The 23384-nt window shown below is 51.3% G+C and overlaps 1 protein-coding gene across 8 annotated transcripts in view; it reads right to left on the minus strand.

The window, feature by feature from the left end:
- Positions 1–3027: 3027 nt before the first annotated feature.
- The window catches only part of LOC142881874 (disabled homolog 2-interacting protein-like), a 98273-nt gene continuing 77916 nt past the window's right edge, over positions 3028–23384 (minus strand). For 7 of the 8 annotated variants that reach the window (XM_076016285.1, XM_076016288.1, XM_076016287.1 and 4 more), the window contains 10 exons: positions 14567–14711; positions 13731–13878; positions 13072–13308; positions 12595–12796; positions 11799–11986; positions 9038–9947; positions 8319–8456; positions 4564–4766; positions 4383–4470; positions 3028–3236 (listed from right to left, as the gene is read on the minus strand). In XM_076016285.1, the coding sequence (XP_075872400.1) occupies positions 3069–3236; positions 4383–4470; positions 4564–4766; positions 8319–8456; positions 9038–9947; positions 11799–11986; positions 12595–12796; positions 13072–13308; positions 13731–13878; positions 14567–14711 (2427 nt within the window). In that variant the 3' untranslated portion in view covers positions 3028–3068. The remainder of the gene's footprint in view (positions 3237–4382; positions 4471–4563; positions 4767–8318; positions 8457–9037; positions 9948–11798; positions 11987–12594; positions 12797–13071; positions 13309–13730; positions 13879–14566; positions 14712–23384) is intronic. The other variant, XM_076016286.1, reaches the window with a different exon arrangement.

Consider the following 23384-nt stretch of genomic DNA (forward strand, 5'->3'; position numbering starts at 1 on the left):
CTACACCGCTGCTTCCAAAGCACACACGTGGAGAAAAGTCACGGAAGTCGTGCCTTTTTTTTTTTCTCGTTTTGCTCACGTTTGAGTGGAACTGGCCGTTAAAATGTTGTGATTCCTCACTTTGACAGGATTCACTTCGTTTATTTCGGTAAAAGGTAGCGTAGCTCGCCTTGGTTTGACATCCTTAGTTATTATTATATTCTTGTGATTTTTATTTTCACAGCAACGTTTTTATTCAATTCTTGGACTTCTCAGTCCTGATGTTCTCCATTTTGCCATGTTTCTGAACACTGTGATCGGTGTTGAGCGAAAGCAACAAAAGATGTTAAATTCTAGTCGGCCCAATTAAAGAGCTCGACTGACGAGAAAACAAAAACTAAAAAAAACAACAAAACAACAGGATTGTGCTTGCGATTCTCATCAAGACTCCTCGCACTCGACTTGGCTTGAAATCACCGATGCATCCTCCACATCCCGACGGTTAAACTCCGACTAAATCAGTTGTTTTTTTCTCGGCTAATTGTATTATACTCTCCGTGAGAAATAATAGAAGCTTCGACAGGGAGAAACACTGACAGTTTTTTTTTTTCTTTCTTTTTTTTTATCTTTACTGTATAGTTCTACCTGGTGAGGACAGATAAGCCAATAGAGGGGGGCAGGGGGGGTATATCTCGTATTTACAATATCCATCATAGTACAGCAGAGTCTGAGCACAAGATACATTTACAAAAAGCTCTGTTTTACATTAGGTAAAAATAGTGTCAGCATTTTATTTACACTCTCCTAGGCCCTCCAGCCTATTGATACACTCTTAATATATATTCATCGTATATGTCTGCAGCAAAGCCATTCGTCGTCGTCGTCGTCGTCGTCGTCGTCACCCTCATCGCCTTTAGATTAGCGGCAAAAAAAAAGAAAAGAAAAGAAAAGCAAGAAGACGGTGGCGCTAGCATATGCAAGGGCATGCGGAGCCTCGCGCTCGGATGTCCGAAGTCTGTTAAAGGTACAAAAAATAAAGAAAAAAAAGGGTGGTGAAAACAACCGTAATAATACAAAAATATACAAAATACAGATGCAGCAGGGTTTCGTTCGAGCAACAACGGCGAGGCTTGGGGTTGGCTTAAGGGAAAAAAAAAAAAAAAAAAAAGGTAAGGAGCTCCTGTCGGGGCCGAGTGCCAGCGAGCACCTTCACATTCAGAGGAACGAGGGATGAAGAGGGATGAAGAGGGATGAAGAGGGGCGGCTCGACGGCGGGGGAAAAAAACCCCCGAGCAAGATGAATGCCGCCGCCGGAGAGAGAGAGAGAGAGAGAGAGAGAGAGAGAGAGAGAGAGAGAGAGAGAGAGAGAGAGAGAGAGAGAGAGAGAGAGAGAGAGAGAGAGAGAGAGAGAGAGAGTCACAGTTTGGAGCGTCAGACGGAACACGTTGTGGTCCCGGAGGCCATTTGTCCCTTCTGTTTGGATATATATCTGTGTGTTTGTGTGTGTATATATATATCTATATCTATATATATATATATATACATATATATATATATATATATTTCCTCTCTCTTTTAAAAGCATGGCTCAACAGTCCAGTGTTGCAGTAAGGTTGATTGTGTGTCGACGCGTCCCCCTCCGTATCGTATGCCGGAGCGAGGAGGAGGCCGAGCGAGAGAGGTTCCACAGAAGGAGTGACAGACAGCTGAGGGGCGTGGTCGTCTTCCTCCTCTTCCTCATCCTCTTCCTCTTCCTCCTCGGCCGGCTCTAAAACAAGCTACTGTCTTCCATCGTCGCCGCAGAAGAAGAAGCTAAAAACTAAGATCTCACTCCTAAATAAAGGGCTGCTTTTACATTTGACGTTATCAAATATAGACACAGGTACGTGTGTATACTCTACTTGTATAAGAAAAAGAACGCATACATCTATGTTAAATTTCATCAATATAATATCACATAAACTCCATTTCACTCTCGCGTTCATATAATTTAGCGTGTATTTAGTCTTTCTTTTTTTAAACTTCTATATCCTTTTCAAAATAAAATCCACAGTATAGTATATTGTGCTATTTCTTTTTCTGGCAGACAGGGGGAGCTCTGGGATCAAATCAAGGTCGTTGCTCTGTTTAAGGCGCTTCGTGTACCAATAGATTCTCACAAAGTGCACTAGGCAGGGAAGGAAGGCTGGTGTGGGGTGAGTTGGGGTGAGAGGGGGTGAGAGGGGGTGAGGTTGTTGGGTGTGTCCACACAGGGACGACGAGATAAAACTTGTTTCTGGACTAAAATATATGTTTCTCTCTTATTAAGATCATATTTGGTTCTCTGCAAAGGACTTTAGATTAAAACACAGGGGGGAGGGGGGGAAGGGGGGGGTGAAAATCATTTCAAACATCGATGACATCACGGCTGCTAAGTTGAAGCCCAACGACTCCGTCCGTCCACTTTCTCTTTGTTTCACTTTGGGAAAAAAAATAAATAAATAATAAAGATTCCGAAACCCGCAGTAGCATTCTTTTCAGGGAATCTGACTTCCTGTTTGTCGCCATCTAGTGGTCCGGCACTACTGCCGGGCTTTAGATGGATGAATGGAGATATTCCACGTGTTGTGTATATTTCAGGGGGGGACAAATAGGTTGGGGGGGGCCTAAGCAGGATGTCAAGAAAGAGAGAGGATCCAAGGAGCGCTGCTACAGTAGAGTGACCGTCGAGTGTGTGTGTGTGTGTGTGTGTGTGTGTGTGTGTGTGTGTGTGTGTGTGTGTGTGTAGTGGTTTGTCCCAGGTTCAGGCAGGCTGTTTGAACGGCGTCCACGCGACTGCAATACATCCGACCCTTCCAAATGTTTTGACAGTCAAACTCTCGAGTCTCACTAATATATGTACAGGCTTAGCCCCGCCCCCTCTCGTCTGCTGTCACGTGACCTCCTCCTCCTCCTCACGAGCCTGGAAAACAGCCTCTTCTCCTCTCTGCGTTTCCAGACTTTCTTTTCTTCGTTCTCTCTCTTTTCCTTCGCTCCCCTCAGACGTCCTCGACCCGCTCGGCCCGCTCGACCCGCTCGACCCGCTCGGCCGCTCCCACCGGGCCGGCCGCCTAGCAGTTGCTGCTGTTCCGGAACTCGCCGTTCTCGGTGATCTGCAGCTTGGTGGGGTTGGTGGGCGAGATGCCGTTGCGGCTCTGCATGCTGTAGCGCTCCTTCAGCTGCGTCAGGGCGCTCATCAGGCGAGCGTTGGCCGCGTCCAGCGACGCGATGCGTTTCTCCTGCGGACGACACCGACGCCGTTTTAGAGAAGCGCACACACACACACACACACACACGCACACACGCAATACACACACACACACACACACACGCTGTGGCTACAGAAAAGTGTTACGGCTGCAGCTGATAAAAACTGAAGCTTCGATATCTGCTGGATGATTTTATCCAATGAAAAAAACATTTCTTTTTTTTTTTTTTTTCATTCCGTTACTTTCAAAGATATGAGCCAAAGGAAGCAGTTTTTTGAGGTCGGATGTTTGAAAAGTTTTGGGGGATTAAGAAAAAAAAATCAATTGGGACCAATTTGCGGAGAGCGCTCTCAGGATCGGAGTCTTCTTCGGCCGCGTTGAGAAGTCGGCGTTGAAATCGTCGGTGTTTGGGAAAACTTTACGTCCGCGTCTTCGGAAAAAAAATAAAATAAAATTCACCGGGGAGGGGGGGGGGGAAACTCATCGTGTCGTTTAATTGCGCCACCGTTGTTGTTTTCAAATCCTGTCACCGGGGGCGTGAAGGAGATTCGTTCACGGTGACGTTCCTCTCCGCAGATCAGCATTAGCATTTTTTTTTTTTTTTTCTTAACATCTGCTCGCAAAACGCCACTTTTCCCATCCTCTTCAAAAAAACAAACAAACAAACAAAAAAAAACTGTTTCGTTTTTTTTCCGGCAATGCCGACTTTGTTGAATTTCCAACGGCACGCCACTCAACGTCCGCAATTGGAAACTGAACCCCCCCCCCCCCCCCCCCTGACTCGCACTTTCTGTTTTGCTTTTGTTGTTTTTAAAAAAGATGGATTTTTTTCCTATGAGTGGGAACGGATCACGGACTGAGCTCGGCGCTGACAGAAAAAACCCGGAGAGACGTCTGTAAATGTGCGTCTGGTAACGGGAGAACGTGGGAGGAGGCTTGAAGGGATGGGGGGGTGCGGGGGTGCGGGGGGGGACAAAACAAACAAACCAAAAAAAAATAAGAGGCTGCTCGGTCATTCAGGCTTGTCAGTTGCCAGAGCTGAGACGAGCCATGAATTAAACATCTCGCTGTTTCCTCCGGGGGGGGGGGGCGGGAGAAGAAGAAAAAGAAGGCAGGAACGAATCTGAAATGCGTCTGTTGATTGATTTATCGATCGACACCCGCTGCAAAACTGACCTGAGCGTCGATGATCTTCTGCTTGGAGTCGACCACCGCCTGCATGTCCGAGTGGTCCTTCTTCAGCTCCTCCTCCACCGACATCAGCCTGCACACGGCATCAGATTGAGTTGAAGCGGAAAGAGCAGAGATGAACTTTTACCTTCCTCTTCCTCCTCCTCCTCCTCCTCCTCCTCCTCACCTGCTGATGATGCCCTTCATCTGGAGGTCCTTGTCGTCCTGCTGCCGCCGCAGACGCTCCTCCGACTCCTCCAGCCGGGCCTGGTACTCCATCAGCACCTTCTGCGCCTGCTCGTCCTGGCCCTTGAGCCGCGCCTCGTACTCCTCCAGCTTCTGCACGGACGCCCGCAGCTTCTCCTGCAGCACGGCGATCTCCTGCTGGTACTGGGCAGAGAGGCAGAGGCTTGACGAGGCCGATCCGAGACCAGTTGACCGCTGCCGCCGACCAGAAGATGCTAACGCTAATGCTAACACTTGGATTGAAGTAGTTTCTCAGAAACTTGAGAGAAATTGACCGCTGACGCCGACCAGAAGGTGCTAACGCTAATGCTAACGCTTGGTTTGAAGTAGTTTCTCAGAAACTTGAGAGAAATTGACCGCTGCCGCCGACCAGAAGATGCTAATGCTAATGCTAACGCTTGGTTTGGAGGAGTATTTTTATTTTGTGTTATCGCACTTTAACGTATCTATTTTTTTTTTTCAAAAGCAAAACTTCTCAGCGCAAAACATTAAATATCAGCCGCTACGTTGGTGCACTTCGCCTGCAGGGGGCGCGGCAGAGCAGAGAAAGGGACAGCGGGAAGCTGAAGGTGGATCCCTCCAGACGGGTTGGAAGCAGCGCGGGACGTTCAAGACCAGAATTTGAGCGCCGAGCGGAGAAAATCTCTCCCAGGCCTCAGCGGGATCCCAGAGAGTGGAGACAATCTTCACAAAGGGATGAGTGGAGAAGTCAAGCGGAGGAATAACAAGCTCCCGACTAAAGGGAAATAAAGCCGCGGCGGCCGCGGCTTCGATCGGTCAGCGAGTGTCAGCAAACTGAAGCATCTGGAGAGAAGGCGGCACGTTTAGCCCTCTGTTTACAGCTTCCTGCTGAAGCCCCAAGGGTGTTTTGAGCCGACGTCGGTGCCCTTTTTGACATCACAAAAGTCAGACTTGCAAACATTTTCCCGGGGGCGAGAGGAGTTTAGCGACACCTTTAACACGCGTGACGAAGCAAATCCGTTCAACGCGGTCCCTTTAACTCGTGATTTCACGTGTAGTAGATATTACGCAAGACACACACACACACACACACACACCCCATGTGCTTTACGCTCCTGAATGCAGTGGAGCCTGTTGGTGATTCAGCAGCGGCGGCTGCGATCACAGCTCAGGCTGAACCATCACGTCCAATTACACGCTGCCCGTCCTCCATCCATCCTCGTCACCTCCTCCTCATTTCCACCTGTCACTCTTCTGCCCACTGCGACGCTTTTCCCCATCATCGCCCCCCCCACCCCCGCCCCCTGCGATAGCGACCTCCCACAGCTCCCCGGTCGGGTGACACAAGACTTCTGGACGTGTTTGTGGTTTTTTTTTTGTTTTTTTTGTTCCCTTCTTTGTTGTATTCAAAGTCGTCTGCGCTCGGCTGCAGTTGGTTGTTAAGAGGAAAATAGAGCTGCACCCTCGGGGGGGCCTCAGTGTACGTCATGTGCAATTTCAGTCCGGCGCCGTGGAGATAAAATCCCTCATACGAGGCGTGATGTAAACAAGAATATCAACTGGAAAGTGTGTGTGTGTGTGTGTGTGTGTGTGTGTGTGTGTGTGTGTGTGTGAGTGCCCCCCCCCTCTCCCCACCCCTACACACACACACACACCATGATGAATGCTAGTTTAACCCCGCCGCTGACCCCCGGGGTCCTACGCTCTCCCTCCCTCTGCTTCCAGCATCCTCTCCATCTGTCTGGACCGCAAGGGGTCAAAGGTCGCCTCCGAAGAGATCAAGCAGCTCTTGAAAGCCGTCAACAAAAAAACAAAAAAACTAAAAAACTAAAATCCTTCTCTTCCGATCTTTATTTAACCGCCGTGTGAAAAGCGGGGAGCATCAAACGGCCCAATCAGCTATATTTAGCGCTGCTGCGCAAAGTTGCTCCACGTCGCCGCCTTTGAGTTGTTTACCGTTAAACAAATTTTTTTTTTTTTTTTCCGCAGACAAGTTCTAATCTTCTTTGCCCCCCCCCCCCCCCCCCTCCATCGCGTCGATCGCGACAGGACGCCGTTTGTTGTTAATGAGCACGTCTGAACGCCGGCGGACGGCGAAGGGGACGTCAGCAGCGGAGCGACGGCGGTCGGTCGCAGCGGCGGTTCCAAGCAGCGTCTGGCGCGTTAACTCAATACGATCGTTGGAAACCGAAAAAGAACAAATGTGTAAAAAAATAGAAAATCCACAGAATTTCTCGTAAAAAAAAAAAAAAATTCGGAAAAAAAATCCTACAAGTCAGACGACAAAATAAAAGAGATTTTTGCACTGGACCTTTAAATCCTTCATCTATTCCCCCCCCACCTACCCCCCCACCCCCACGCCCCCCCCGTTACTACTGATGATTCAAACATAATCTAATCATGTGACTGACTGGACATGGAGATGAATGCCTATTTTCTGCTAAATATCTCAGTACACAGCCTGTGAATCATTCCTCACAGCAGCAGCAGCAGCAGCAGACGAGGCTTCATATTGTTTGGGCTGTATGGACCATTAGCCTGCAGCTCGTCTCTAAGCAGCCGTTCTCTCCGGCCCTCCTCTCTTTGCCGCTCCGCTGCTATTTTTAAGACGTCCTCTGCGCCTTTGTTAAGTCTGAAGTTATTGCCTTCTTTGGTTTTGCTTTCCCACCCCCCCACCACCACACACACACACACACACACACACACACACACACACACACACACACACACACACACACACACTCCTTTTTTTTTTTTTTTGCCCGCGTGGCTGGCTTCCATAAAGCCGGAGCTATGCGAGGATGACAGGTTTGTGTTCATTACGGACTAGAGGGAAAAGGAGGAGGTGGGCGGGGGGTGGGAGGGGGGGGGGGGGGGATGGGGGGCAGCGAGGAGGACGAAACGGCTGCAGGGGTTTTCGCCGGGGAAGAGAAGCATGCAGAGGTTGAGTCGCACGTGAACGCTGCGCCCAACAATGTTCATGTGCACGCAGACGCACTACAACAACACACTCGCACTGTAGCACACACACACACACACACACACACACACACACACACACACACACACACACACACAGACATGCACACTTGCTACTGGCTGTTTTAATCACACCAAAGATGGTAAAACAGGCGGGCAACTCTGCTGCGCTAGCTGATGGCGAAGCTAACCGCTAATAGAAAGGTGTTGCTGTTGTTCCCTGAACGCACTGAAGCATGAATTGGATTTTTTTTTTTTTTTTTTTTCAAATTCAAAGAATACATGTATATATAAATTGTATCATGTATAGTGTTTAGTATAATTTTCCACACTGGTTTACAGTAACGGTGATTTTTTTTTTTTTACTGAACAAACTCGCTGTTTTTCTTCGGAAAGGCACCAAACACAGGAAGTGAAATAAAATAAATAAATTTTTCGAGTGAGTCGTCAAAAGGTTTGTCTGCCTGTCAAGTGACTGACTTTAAAAAAACAAACAAAAACAAAATGCAGTGTGCCTTTTATTGTGAGGGAGCGTGGATTTCAAATGGAAAGACTGGTGCAGAAAGAGTGTGTGTGTGTGTGTGTGTGTGTGTGTGTGTGTGTCACAGGAGGGCAGATGAGGCAGAGGAAAGAACAAGAAGGAGGAAGGAAGGACAGACCTGAGAGGGGAGTTGAGAGGGGGCGGGGCTCGAGGGCTGAGGTGAAAAGAGGATAGATTGGTTGGGGTCAAAGGTCAGATGGGGGAGGGCAAGTTACCTTCTCCACCTGAGTCAGATCCTCCCTGTTTCTCAGTGACTCCGCCTCCAGCCCCTCATGGTCTAAATACTGCACATTCATATTCAGCAGCCAGGCTGCTGTGCGGTCCAACGCACTGGGGTTCACTGGGGAGGGGGCCTAGTGAAACCGACACACACACACACACACACACACACACACACACACACACACAAACACACATGAGCTGTTTTGCGAGTGGACAGGCAGAGGAGAAGAGGGGGAAGGGGGGCGGGAGGCGGGGGGGGGGGGGGGGGGAGCTGGTGGCAATAACAGCGCGGCAACAACGGGAACAAAACAAAACAAAACAAACAAACAAACAAACAAACAAACAAACAAAAAAAAAGCAGGAGCTGATGCACCAATAAAGCGGCATGAGGGATGGAGACGCACTCTGGTCTTCGAGCTCAGCCCCACAGATCCAAGCACACCTCGGTGTGAGCGTTAGCGTGCGCGTGCCCGCGGCGCCGCGCTAGCTTCGAGGAGGGTTGTTTTCGCTAGCCGCGCAATTCAAATGCATTATTTTAATGACTCTGAGTTATTTTTTGATTTTCCATCCTGCGTGGTGATGAGGAGTCAGGAACACAGATGGTGTGAAGGCACTTTTAAAGGTCGTTGCAGTAACTGTGTGATGACGTTGGAGAGAATTGTCTGCAGCGGTAATAATCGGGCGGGTCATGTGACTGTGAACATCGCCCTACCTGCTTGTGGTGTCCCCGCTGCTTGGTCTCCGGACTCTCCCCCTTGGAGGACGACGACTGCTGTCGGAGCCGGGCGCCGCCCCCTCCGCCTCCGCCTCCGCCTCCGCCGCCGGGCCAGTCGGGCGACGAGGTCATCATGCTGCCGGAGGACGGGCGGGGGTAGGCGCCGCTGTTGATGCCCGGAGGCGTGCGACCCCGGGTGACGCTCTGGGGCGGCGGCTGGTCTATCCTCCGCTGGGGGCCGGCGCTGTTCTGCCTGGGGACGCCGGGCTGGTGCGGGGTCTCGTTGAGCGACAGCTGCCGGCGGTTGAACTCGCCCGAGCGCCGGGCGTACTCGTCCCCGCTGCCGCCGCCGCCGCCGCCGCCGTGGTTCAGGAGGGCGTGTTTGCCCACCACCGCCGCCGCCGCCGTCACCGGGCCGTCCTCGTTGTTGCTGTGGGAGCTGACGGAGCTGTGGCACTCGGAGCCCGAGTCGGCCATGCCGCGGGGGGACACGGGGAGGCAGGCCGCCATCTGGTAGACCGGGTTCTGGAAGGAGAGGGGCGCCAGCAGCTGTGCGGGTCGCCCCGGGGTGCCTTCCATGCTCTGGGTGGAGGGCATCTGGCCCAGCCGCCTCAGGCCGGGGCCCCCCGTGGAGACTCTGGCCGACCAGCCCCCACCGCCGGGCGCCGAGACCTCGCCCTGGGTGTCCGAGAAGCCGGGACCGGGACCGCCTTCCAGACTGCGGGGATCCTGGAGGTCCACCATGGACAGGCTCTTGCTGCCGTTGGACATGCCCAGGTCGGGCTCGTTGGTCTCCGAGTAGCTTGAGCTGCGCGCCGGCGAGGCTTGGATACCGGAGCTCCGCGTCACAAAGAAGAGGTCTTTGTTTTCCGGGGTGGGGGAGGGTAACCTGGTGAAGTCCACTAATCTGAAAGGGACGACAGGAAGAGGGGGAAAGTCTTAAAAACGTGGGCCGGGACAGATTAATCCATTCAGATTAATTAGATTAATCCGTCCACACCACACGGTGGACCCGGGTCGAACCCAAACCTGGAACCAGGAAATACGAGATGATACCCTCAACTTCTTGGAGCGCGACTGTCGCGGTGAGTTAGCATGGGCAAAGTTTTTTCTACCTAATCGGGTGACTCCATTTTGTGTTGTGTTGCCCCGCCCCCACCCCCGCCCACCACTCGTTTGCTTTGTCTTGCGGATCCTCGCTCCAGCCCGCAGCCGGAGGAGGCTTTGGTTGGCCCGGGGGACGATTACCTTGACAGGCGTGATTCATCTCCCAATAATATCTCATTCGCGTCACGCCCCCCCCCCCACCCCCCTGCCCCCGGTTCCCCATTACCCTTCCCACCAAACTTCCCGTCCCCTCTTTCAATTCTGCTCAATTTCACCCCTTCCCTCCATCCTTGGCAAGCGCCTCCGCCGTCTCGCTCCAACCCTTCACGTCGCCTCGCTGACGAGAAGCCATTAGGTGGGACTCATCCCGACCGCGGCTCGCCGGGCCGCAGCAAACAACAGAGACGAGCGTGCATGTGTTGTTAATGCACCGGTGAATGGTAACGATAATAAAGTTTAAAAAAAGACAGAGGCGGGTCTGAAAGCAGGTCATCGTACGAGGACTTCACCTAATTAGCCGTATTGATTGCTGAGTCCTGATTAGCGTAACGATGCTAGCCACTCAGCTTCCTGTCCGTCCGTCCGTCCGTCCGTCCGTCCGTCCGTCCGCTGGCGTTGTGGAGGTTTTGTTTGCCGTTGCTGACACAGTTTGTCTACCGATTAATCACACGCTCCTCTCTTCTGTGAGTGTCACCTTGACTTTGCTCTCGCCAAGCGCCGAACGCCACTTCAGAATAAGTGATGAGGCGGGAGTGAAGGCGCGCATCATGCTTCATGATGTGAACAAGCGTGGGGGTTGTGGGGGTGTGGGGGGGTGGGGGTCGAGGAGGTCATCGCCGCTGCCGTCGGGCGGTTCAACTTTAGAGCGGCGAGCGCCGGGGTTGTTTTTTCCAGAAAGTAGCTCCTTCAAGTCTTTATCGAGGACTCTTAGTCAGCCGTCGTGATGTATTTGTTGTGTTCTCTCTGAAAGAGCGGTAATCTAATGGAAGAACTCCATTACAACCTTCCAGACCAAGAGACGGCCTTCGGGGCGTTTTATCCCCAAAGCGAGACGGCAATTCAGGCATTTTTTTTTACGTGAGCGATGTCAAGCCGCCTGACGAGATTAAACTTCTGGGTGCGTGTTTTGCGGGGAAACTTTAAAAACTTGCAGAGAGGGAAATGTTCTTTTCCTCCTGACTTGTCAATGCAACAGAAATGTTTTTGTAAGACAATCTGTTCATCCGAGGAGTTACAGCCAGTGTTGGATTCTGTATTGATTTTGAACAGTGTCATCTGCGTACAGAGTGACATTTCAGATGCGCTACTTTAAGCGACCAAAGGAATTGCTCCTCCCACTTCCTCTCACAGTCTAAAGACATGCACATTATGGCTAACAGGTGACTGAACTGCCTGTAGCTCCTAGAGAAGCCAAGGTAGAAACATGGATGGATGGATGGATGGGTTCATTTGTCATTTCTAAAGACAAACATATTTTACTCTGAAGGGTTCAAAATGATTATTGGCAATGCTTTGAAGCCGGTGAAGAAGTTAAAGTGAACCCCCCCCCCCCCCCCGATTGCATTCAATTTGATCAGACGCCTTTCTTTCTATTCTATTAATGCTCTTTGCAGTGTAAAACATAGACCCAGACATGCGTGCCCTTCCCTACCCTGAGAGGTCGTTGTCTATGACCATCTTCTGCAGGCCCGAGGAGATGCTGCAGCTGGCCTCGGCAGGCGGCGAGGCCATGCGCTCCGCCGACAGGCCGGCTGTCATGTGCACGCTGGACGGGTTGGACAGAGCCACGTTGACCTCCCGGAGGATCCGGGGCAGGGGGCCCAGCTTGGAGGCTGCACTCTGTCAAGAACCACCAGGGAGAGACGCAAGTCGCTGTTAGACCAAAAAAAAAAAAAAAAAAAAACCCCCCCGCCGAAACTCTTGAACATTTTTTTTTGTATTTCATGTCGTCCCCCCCCCCCCGTTGCTTTGCTGTGTTCAAATAAAAAGAATAAAAAAAAAAATCCATTCCACCTAATGACTATCAGCTTCCCATCTGCCACCAGAGTTAATGTACATGTCCTTGTAGAACCCATTAATATGCTTCACCCTGCCGCCGAGGCTTTGGCAGCGCGCTCTTACATAATGCAATAATGCGTTATTGATTGATGCATAATAAACATCATTATGCAGTCGGGGCAAGGGGCCACATCCTGCAGCTCGCGCCGATGCTCCGCGGATGTGCCGCACTCGCGATAAACAACCCCTAATGAAGCACTCAGGAACCTCTCGCCGAGGCTCTCGTGTGACTTCGGAGCGGGAATAAAAAATTAAAAAAAAACAACTTTTGCTGAAGTTTTTTTTAAAAGAATACCAAATGCCCAGCTTACATTAAAAGTCAAGTGGCTGCTCTACTAAGAGTTGTTCCAGACACTCGGTCACGCTCGCATAATGCGGCTTGCCAGTACCTGATCCATCTGCGACACCACCTCGGACAGCAGGGAGTGCAGGGTGGAGAGCTCCCGGCCCAGGTCGATGTAGCCCTCGAAGCCCGCCGTGTTGGAAATGGTGTCCGGGTTGGAGATTTCCAGCAGGAAGCGCTGCATGTTGGTCCACTCGTGCTCCAGGAACTGGTTCATGAAGGACATGTACTCCTCCTTGTTCCCGAACCTGGGACAGAAAGAGAGAGAGGAGGGGGCGGGGGGGCGTCACCAAACCGGACCAAGAGAAACGCATCTTTACGGACTGATGTCCAGCTTCCTGACCAGACGAAAGTTCTGATGCGTGTTTTTCGGTGTTACAAATTGGCGGAGAGGGCCATGTTTTTCCCGCTGACTCATCGGTGCCACAGAAATGTTTCTGTGAGAAAATCTTTGAATAAGATGAGTGAAACGGAACGTTTCCCTCGGACCGCTGAGGAGACTCAAGTCGGAGGAGCGACTCACTTGGTGAAGTTGGCCAGGTTCTGGGTGACTTTGGCGATGAGCGTGAGCGTGCGCGCCGTGCGGTCGTCCGGGTACTCCTGCATCAGGTTGAAGAGCGACGGCGACATGATGGCCGGGCACAGGAAGCGCAGGAAGAGCGAGGCGCTGATCAGACGCTCGCTGATGTCCGGCCGGCCGCGGCTGCTGCACTCTTGCCGCCACGACGCAAACACCTCTTTGAGCTCCCGCGGAAAGACGCTGCGAAGAGAAGAAGAAGAAGAAGAAGAAGAAGAAGAAGAAGAAGAAGAAGAAGAAGAAGAAGAAGAGTTCAGAATTTCATTTCTCCGAAGCTCTCTCGCTCGGTATTCCTCTTACTCCGGGTTCTGCGCGGCAGATGTCTTTCATAAATCACTTTTCATGGAACCCAATTAAAAGCTCCCTCAAAGCATTGTTTTAATTGCCACGAAGGTCCCCGGCGACGAAAGCCAGTTTCTAGGAGACGGCGCTCGAAATATTGTCTTGTAAGCGCTTCTCCGACTGCTTTTTTTTTTTTTTTTTTCCTCGCGTGTTGTTTCATAAGAATTTACACCAGCGGGAGAATTACGGCGACGGCGTCTCTGGACCACTGCTGAGCTACAATTTCTCGGGGAGACGGCGACTGGGGAGGGGGAAGCGCTCACCAGTAAGAGTTGATGATTTTGCAGAAGGCCAGCTCGCAGCACATCTTCAGGTTGCTCTGATGCTCCGGCAGGTCCCCCGACGACGAGCACTTGGACGCATCCACCTCGCAGTTCTCATCCGACTCGTACAAGGCTTTGATGAACTCCCCTGAAAAGGCGCCAAGGCAAACGAAATGAAGAGACGCCGCATACTTTTTCTTTCTTTCTTTCTTTCTTTTTGTCCCTTTCAGCACCGACACATCGAGGCGAGCTCGTGCGAGTGTCTGCGCTCTCTGTTTTTCGATAATTAAAGTTGTTTTCCGCGAGACGGGAGAGAGGAGAAGAGCCGGAACGGGAGAGGAGAGGACGAGGAGCTCGTTGCCAAAGCTACGTATTGTCCTTGGTCGCACTCTGGGTTTGACACGCGATGGTGGAGGAGGGAGGGTGGGGGACGGGGGACGGGGGGCCTGGAAGGCTGGAAACAAGGTTATGCTCATAACAGAAATGGTGGAACAAATAATAGTGTTTCCCCTCCGGTCGGCTGTGAGACGAACAGTCTGCCTGCCGTCCTTGAGTCATCGAGTCCGCCGGACGTCGAACAAAAAGAAAATACTCGTTTAAGAACGTGCGTTCTTTCTTTTTTTTTTTCCAAGTAGCTGCTCTAGAGTGACCTTGGGAGGAACGTGACATCACGTTCGCAGTAAAGAATTCAGATGATTCAGAAGGTTTGCGGCGAAAACTCGCTGGTTAGAGTGGGCTTCCTCCCGGGGCGGCGACACGGACGGTGAAGAAGAAGAAGAAGAAGAAGAAGAAGAAGAAGAAGAAAAAAACGTGAAAACCAAGAGATGGTGTCTCACCGAGGGCGTCCTGCAGGTACTTCTGCCCCACCAGCTTGAGGTATTCCTCGATGGCCTTGGTGGCCAGCGTGTTCTCTCGGAAGATGAGGTGCTCGTTCTCGCCGCAGCGATCCACCTCGGACATCATCAGATCCGTGAGGAAGTCCTGCCCATTGAGAAAAATAAAGGGACGGAAGAATTAGAACAGTTGGAAACATTGTGTTAGCGAAGAAGCGGGAACATCGGCGGGTCTTCCTCGCTGCGCGTCGCCACCGTGTGATGGGCTGACTCGCTGTTTGAGCCAACAAAGCAATGGAACATTCTCCCAAATCAAGTGGCTGGAAAATGCATTTCATCGCCACTTACAGGAAAAATAAAGCTGAATGCACCCCGTGATGGTCTGTTATGCTTTAGTGTATCGTTACAGTGGAGGAAAAGAAACTGCTGACTCCATGATGCAAGAATGCTCATGGACCAACAACACCTGCAGGACTGTTCCTGGGAGAACCACCTGTTGAACAAACACTGAGGGGTGTGTGTGTGGGGGGGGGGGGGTACATGGCCTCCTATTGCAACCTGCAATGGCCTCCTATCCTAACCGTAATGAGGAGGTCGTACCAATGGGCAGTTCCCATTAAAAACACCCCTCGCTGACACCTGCCCAGCTGCCCGATGGACACGACGAGAGTCGGGGGGGGAAAAAAAAACGTCGCAGTTTAGTCTCAAACGACGTCATGTGATCATCAAATCGGGGCAACAATTTCAAGCGAGCTTCGCTTTTTTTTCTGATTTTTTTTTTTTTTTTTGCTGCGATGACTCATGATTTTCATCTTCATCAAGTCGTCTGTCTCCGTTCGACTGAAGTGGTGGGGGGGTGGGGTGGGGGTGAATTCATCAGGTGATGAGAAGCTGCTGCAGGAGGGGGAGGGGGCGGGGGAAGGGTTAGAAGCAAAGCCTAAATAAACGGCGGCGGAAGCATCTGCGGATGAATCAGCGCCCGTTTAGATTTCACTCTTCCAACAAAAATTTCCTCTGGGTGCGCTCTGGTGTGAACCCCCCCCCCCTCCCCCCCACCACCCGTTCTCCGCCCCCGGCATCTTGTTAAGTCTGGAGGAAGTGGCACGTGGGAGACGGCGAGACAGTGCGACGGATGCCGCTCGGAGAAGGAGGGAGGAAAAAGGGAGACGACGGCGGAGGAGGGGGGGTGGGGGGGTGGGGGGGTGGGGTCGTCGTTCCGTCTCTCCCGCTCCCTCTCTCTCCGTCTCTCCATCGCCTCTCGACGAGGCTGTTATCCAGCCCATCAAAGAGGCGCCGCAGGTAGCCAATCAGGCGGCGAGCGGAGCCTCTTTTGGCCGACGCCGGCGCACATGCCGCACGTGCACGTGCACGGGAGAAAAAAAAAAAAAAAAATCCTGCACAGGAAGGAATGTGAATCCAAGGAGCGATCGGATCGAACGGATGCGATTCAAGTCGGAGCCCCTCGCTGTGCCATCAGAGCCGAGCACCTCTTTATTTGCGCCTCAGCGATGAGCTCATTAAACCCCGGCGGGCCAGACTCTCAATGTTCACGCGTGCGCCTTGGAAAGAGCCCACAGAAAACCTTTGCAGAGGAAAGCTGGGCCTCCTGGTTGGTGGCAGCATCTGCTCAGCACACGTTCTACAAAACCATCAAATCACAAATGGCAGGCCATAACTCCAGGTGAGAGGTGGTGGAGACGACCTTAAACACGGGGCTAAACGTGCAGTTCCATGGGGATTTATGGTTTGGGGGTATTTCCTGTCAGAATTAGGTCTTATAAATAAGACCTAAAATGGCTATAATAATAATAATACAGCACCTTTATGAAGACTAAAGCAAATTAAATTCAGATTTATTTTTTCTTTTCGCCAAAAAGTGAACCTTCAAAAATTGATTTCTTCTATTTCACATTAAAATACCCCTCTTTAAAGTCTTGACCGGGGGTATAAGAGTATAATTGCTGCCAAAGGTACTTTTAAATTGAGTCTAATCAATTCCGATGAATGTCTTTGAACGGCGACGAACCGGGCTGAATAAAATCGTTGCGCGTTGAAATCTTCAAACTCAGAGTTTTAATGGCTCCAATTCTTTGTTACATAACCGTGATTCGCTCTCTCTCACACACACACACACACACACACACACACACACACACGCACACACACAGAAGCCTTGGAGACACCTGACCTTTAGTGTTCTGTGGACACCCATGCATGCCATCATTAGAGCGGGACTCTTGTTTTTATAATGGAAGAAAAAAATGTCATCCCAATTATGATTTCTCCTCTTACCCCCAGCCCCACACTCTGCCCCACACTCTGCCCCACACTCTGCCCCACACTCTGCCCCGCACGCCACAACGACCTCCTTTCTTCCTCTGGACTCCTTATGTGGCCACTGAGGCGGAGCGAATCATGGCCTGACTAGAGAGGACAGCGGGGACCAGACAGCGGGGAGGGGGGGGGGGAGGGACATCAAAGACGAGACAGAACCATTTTCAAACGGGAGACTGGAATAGAGCCGCCGCCGTCTCCGACACTCTCCGTGGATGTCGGGCGGGGGCGGCCAACTTTGGGGCGAAGGGGGAAATCTGGAAACTGAATAACAACATGCAGCGACAGCGGCGGGGTCGAACCCTGGGCTGGGTCGGCCAGAATCCAGACTGGGACCGAAACTCACTGAAGTTGTTTGATTCTATCAAATTTAGCATGCCTGTGTCTTTGCACGCATGCCAGCACCGTTTCTCTCTCCTCTGGGCAGACAGAAGAGGATACACACACTGTGATTCCCTCACATCAACTGTCCCCCCCTCCCCAGGCGTCCTGCCTTCTACCGATATATTGAAGATGTTCATACCATCTCTGTCTGACCTCCCTTTCCTGCTTTGTCTGTCAAACGTCTGTCCTGCCTCTGATGTCTCTCTGACGTCCTCAGTCCTGAGCGTATCCTGGTCACGGCCACACAACACAAGCTTGGACCAGGAGTGTCCTGCAACAAACTGATGGGGAGGTTTTTTTTTTCCTCTCTCGAAAATGATTGCAGTGTGTCTTCAGCGATGCATCAAGCTGTCAGACATCAAAACCAATCTTGAAGTGGAAACTAATAATAGAAATGTGAGGACGAAGGCTCCTCTAAATGACAGCGCTTCACCCCCTGGGAACCATACGAGTCAGTGCCCTCCATTGTTTTAGTGATTTACTTTGGGCCACAGCGGAGGGGCAACTTAAAGACGGACATTGCACGGTGCTCACTGCAGAGGAAAAGGCTTCCCGTGAATGCCCGGAGGCGATCCGTCTCGTCAACAAAAGCTCTGGAGAATCAATAAGTGTCTATAATTGGTGCAAAGAACCCATCAGCACCTCTCGGATTCTCTTTCCACTTTTTGCTTTTCCGCCACCTCCCTCCCTTCCTCCCACCCTCCCCCCCTCCCTTCCGCCGCGCCTCCGCTCCAGTGTTAATAAGTGCAAGTGGAGCGCTCCCTGGATCGCTGCCACATCTCATCGGCCAAGCCATGCTTCCAAAAAAAAAAAAAAAAAAAAAAAGAGTGACAGTGCACAGAGGACGAAGCTGGCTGGATGATGGGGCCACGGCTGATCACTTCTAATAACCCACCGACAGCCGAGTGCGGTCGGAAAAGGTTGAGAAGTTCAGCTCAGACGGCGTGCGGCGACCAAAAGAAAAACATCAATACATCCTCGTGAACACCGAAGCAATCTAATCACCGCTAGCTGCAGTACCACACGCACACACACACACACACACACACACACACTCTCTTTGGCTGTGTTCCAACAGCACCGTGTGGACACTCTGAAGGTGAAGCCACATAAACCCAGAGGTTGTGATGAGATCACAGTTTTGTCTTTTATCATTCTTTCAGATTTGTAGGGAAGACGGAAAAGAAAAAAAGAAAAGCGCGTTTCTGCGTCGCACCTGATCAGATTTTTTTCACCCGCGTTTCTATGGCAACGTGAAGCAGCGAAACCCACCAAAATGTCTCGACAGGTTCACAAAGAGAGATCGGAGTGGGGAGGAGAAGTTTGACGCTGCCTGAGTGAGTCAGAGCGGCTTGAAACAATGAGGTCGACGTCATCACCGAATATGCCGATGATCTCATGAGATGTTCGCAGCCTGCAATGTTTTTTTTTTTACGTACTGACCCGGTTGTTGTGTCATGTGTGATGAGAACGAAAGCGCACACTCACCGGCCACTTGATTGGGGTTGATGTTCAATCACCTGGTTACATGAATGGCTAATGGGCCAATTACAGGGCAGCAACTGGGACGTGGCGCAGGCGACCTGCTGGAGTGGCCGGTGGCCACTTTATTAGGGACTCGGCACGAGCAGCATGCGACTAAGTCAGTGGCCAAGCCAGAGTGTCGCTCTCTTGGCACTTTGAAGAAAAATATACTTTTTCGCTCTTGTTGCTACTCCACAATGTTCCAACGGCTGTCATCCAGTTTTCTGCAGCGGGTTTGGGTTGCCCCAGCGATGTGTGTGGGATGTCGATCCTACTCATTTAATGAAATATTCACCATTTTGTACTTGCCCCTGCTGGGAAGACAGCTGTTTTTCTTGGTGTATTGCACTCCAGCCATATCCAGCAGAGCTGGAGCTGTTTTGTTTTTCATTTTGAAATTTGGCCACACACGCTCGTTCTCATTGTGTGGCACTGAAGGAAACCCCCCCCACGCCCCCCCCCCCTTCCCCCAAAGAAACAAGAAAAAACAATAATAATACATTCTTGCAGAATTCATGGAGTGTGGAACTAATGGGATTCATTACAATAACAAATAAAAATGGAAATTACCTATTGCTGCCTGGTGTTGATATTCAGGTGAGTGTGAGTGTGTTTTTGAGGGTTGGCTTAGAAACTGGAGTGTTGTATTAGATGTGAGGCAGGGGAGCAAACACAAAGGCAAAAGGGACATATATAAAGAAGCTGTAACATTAAGAATCCCACTGATCAATAATCCTATTTATTTTTTGACCAGCCAGAGGTGACATGGAGGAGGGAGACTTGGGGGCGGGGACACAGGAAGTAGTCCAGCCACTCCATCCATCCCTCTGCCTCCCCACCCTCCCGGGAGACCGGTGGCTAGTATTACAGCGCTGTCGCCTGCAGCTCTTCCTGTAAGGGTCACATTGGGCCTGGCGGAGGGAACCGGAGGACAAGGAAAAACGGATGCGGCTCCCTCCATCAGCGGCACGGAAATCACAAGGCCATGCAGCTCCCACAGCTTCGCCTCTAATGCGTCAGACAATTATGGCGGCAGCCATGTGAGGATTTGGCTCTCTGTGTCTGCAGATGCTAGCTTCGTGTGTTCTGTGTACGAGTCCAGTGTCAAGCCAAGGCTAGTTAATGCTAACAGGTTTGATATTGATGTTGGCAGCGTTGACGCTAGCTTAAAATAACTTTTTATATTTGTTTGGGTGATTGATTTCAACAAATCCCATCCATCCATCCATCCATCCACATTGAATACCCGCTTCTCCCTGAGCTTAGGGTGGCAGGGGTCTGCTGGGGCCAATCCCTGCTGTCATAGGGCGAAGGCAGGGGGACACCTTGGACGAGTCGCAGGGCCACATAGAAACAATCAAAGGCAAACAGGCAGACGCATGGAGAACATGCAAACTCCATCGATCGAACCCACGATCTTCTGACTGTGACAAAAACATTTAGAGAGGGAACATTTTCAAAGGTGGCCTTGCGACGACTTTTTACATGATGACCATTGACCTCGCTTACGGTTTAGAATGGCACCAGTCCTGCCAATTGTGAGGGGAGAATGTAAGCCATGGCTGGTGATGGTACGTGAGAAAAAGTCCACAGAAAATGACCACCGAAGCCATTGGAACTTATGAAAATAAAAGAAGAGGAAGAATCGCTATCAGGCCTTTGCCTCCAGGCGAGTTTCTAAAAACTGTTCTACTAAAGCAGGCCACGGTGAACTCGGCTCAATATGCTGCCAAGGAAACGGAGAAATGGAGAAAATCACTTTGTATGTTACTCCTTTGAAGAACACATTGATTTTCTTTGGTCTTATCCCATACATTCTGCGGTATTGTTTTTCTCCGAGCCATCTCTGCGTTTTATCTGTGTTTCCCACGATACCCCGATGCGCAAGACTGGGAAAGGGAAAAAACAAAAAAAACAAACAGCTGTCGCCTATCGATGGAAAGCATCAACTTAATGAGTCACTGATGTGCCGAGGAGACGGGAGGAGCGAGGGACTTTGAGATCGATTCTCTGGGCTTCGTCCTCCATGTTTCTCAGCCCGCCAGACATTCCGCTGTACGCCGACGATACATTTTGGCCTCATATTCTCAGTCACTGTCAAAGCCTTCTTCCTTCTTTTTTTTCCCTCTTCTAAACCCGTTTTGATCCCCCCCCCGTCCCCCCCCACCGCCACCCCCACCACCTCTCCATCTCCTCCCCTGCTCTCGCTTTTCCGTCTCTGCAGGCAGCCGGCGGATAGCCGGCGAAAATCACGACGGAATTATTTAAAGTCTGAGGAGATGACGGGCTCCTTTTGTAGTCGGAGTTTTCAGAGGAGCGTGCTGCGGGTGCTTTGCCTCGGCGTCCCGGTTCTGGAGTTTGATCAGATCTCTGGCCCTCACAGAGAGCCTAATTTGGAAGGGAGAGCTTCACAAGCTGACGCGTTCGTCGGTTTGTTTGTTTCTCGCGACGGACAGAAGAAGAAGAGGAACACAAGACGCTTCTCTTCGTGGCTCCGGCGCACTTGTCAACACCTGATAGTTCACATGCGACAGACCGGGCCCAGCTGCTGAGGAGAGGAGCATTGCTCTGCACCGATGACAAGACAAGTGAGACAAAAAAAAAAAAAGAAAAAAAGAAATGCTCACGCTGGGACAGTTTGAGAAGAGACTCTCACGCTGCACGGTTCCACTCCCCCGGCCTAGTAAATCCTCAGCGGCACAATGGCGAAGGAGAGGAGCCGAACCGGAATTAGAACATAATCCGGCTCAGGGGGCCGAGGGCGTCGACGAGACTGGATCAATAACGGCGAGGACTCGAGCCAGGAGTGGATATTTCCACGAGAAACTTCTCCGCGCGGCCGAGGCCCAGTTTTTTCATTGTTGCCGCTTCCAACGTTTGTGTCCTCTGCGTGCACCCTTGGTCAGAGATGCTTCCGCCCGATTGCGAGTTTTGGTTTCAGTCGGGGGCCGGGGGGGCACGGACCGGAGGGTGAAACATGCTGCCGTGCATATTGCGACAACAAGACGTCTGACGAATCAGACAAAGAATTTAGCAAATTTTACCCGCCGTGAAGAAGCTGCGTGCAAAAATACAGTGGGGTTTAGAGCTGATCCCTTATTGGCCTTAAAAAGCGGTTGGTCCAACCAGGTGTTGGCTCAGTGGGAGGAGCCAACACCTGGTTGGAGATGCGCCACAATGCAATGTGGGACCAATTTTCCGGGAAAAACTCGCCAGACCTTTTTTTTTTTTTTTTAAAGCCTTCGCTCAGCTAGCGTTGCTTCATTACAAAAAAAAACAAAACTTCTGTTTTTTTTTTTTTTGTTTTTTTTCTTCAAAGGCTGCACCCAAATTGGCAAGCACTGGCTTGAAGAAGTGGGAAAAAGCTTTGCCTGGATGCGTTTGAAGCGGCGGACAACCTAATTAGTCCTCGCAATGTTTTAAGTGCGAGAGGTCGGAGTGTCACCGCTCGGCCTGGAGTGACTCCTCTCTCCGTCGGGGCGCCGCACTTAAGGGCGTTCCCCGGCTGTCGAGTGACTAGAGCCTGTTCGCATTGGTGGTGGAGGTGGGGGCACTGACACTTGACATTTTGACATCTTTGAATGATTACCGCACCTCACGTTGGCCCCTGAAGATTCCATTTGAGTGTGGCTTTTTTTTTTTTTCACGCCCTGCAAAGCAGCAGCAGCAGCAGCAGCCGTGCTTGACGTCCTCGCCAAATCAAAAGAACATTTCGTCAAACGTCCTCCTCTCGAGCAAAGATGCGATAAATGATTGCCTTGTGATCAGCTGTGAAACACGCCGCGGCCGTGTTTCCCGTGCGAAAGAGGAAGAGCGACTCGCCGGGGGAAGCGAGAGAGGGAAGCAAAAGTTTTAAGAGCCCAGCCGCGAAGGTGGATTAATTAAAAGTAATTAAGGATGCGACGACGGCCTCCGCGGGCCTCCTCCCTCGCACATCAATCAGCGGCGAGATCGCTCCCCGAGCTGGCGGCGTGGAGAGACATCGGCTCTTAAGCACCCGCCGTTCATCACAGGCGGGCGAGGAGGAGTCATCACTTGCCACTGACGAGAGTTTAAAAAAAAAAAACGGAGACAGCGAGACGTTTCAAGTGCATGACGACGCTTATTTTAGGGCAGAGAGAACAAAAAGGACGAGCGCTTCTGAGGAAGAGCTGCACTGATGACGACGGCTGACGACGATCCATCTCGTGGAGGAAGTCGAAAAGAGACGGCGGCCTCAGAGCGAAACCCACAATTACAAAGAACTGTGTCCGAGTCCGACTGGCAAAAAAAAAATCCCACCACTGCTCTTGGAAAAGGATAAAAATAAAAAAAAGAAAAGAAACGCACGACTTGCTATCAGAACCGCAGCGTCTGACTAGCGAACACCACTCGGGCCGGGTGGTCGGGGAGAAGGGGAAGCCCGGTTCTGACATTTTGCTCCAGCGTCGGGCTTCTCCAGCTGGCGAAACGCTGGGCAAAAGTGCAGCTGTTTTGTCGGATGCATGGCGGACCATGTGACCCCCCCCCGGCAGCCCCCGCTGTCATGAAAGGCTCGACTCCCGCTGCGCTAGACTAATCCCCCCCCCACGCTTCCGCC

Source organism: Nelusetta ayraudi, unplaced genomic scaffold, assembly GCF_046127955.1.
Source record: "Nelusetta ayraudi isolate G7.1 ecotype Tasmania unplaced genomic scaffold, CSIRO-AGI_Nayr_v1 ptg000221l, whole genome shotgun sequence".
NCBI lineage: Eukaryota > Metazoa > Chordata > Actinopteri > Tetraodontiformes > Monacanthidae > Nelusetta > Nelusetta ayraudi.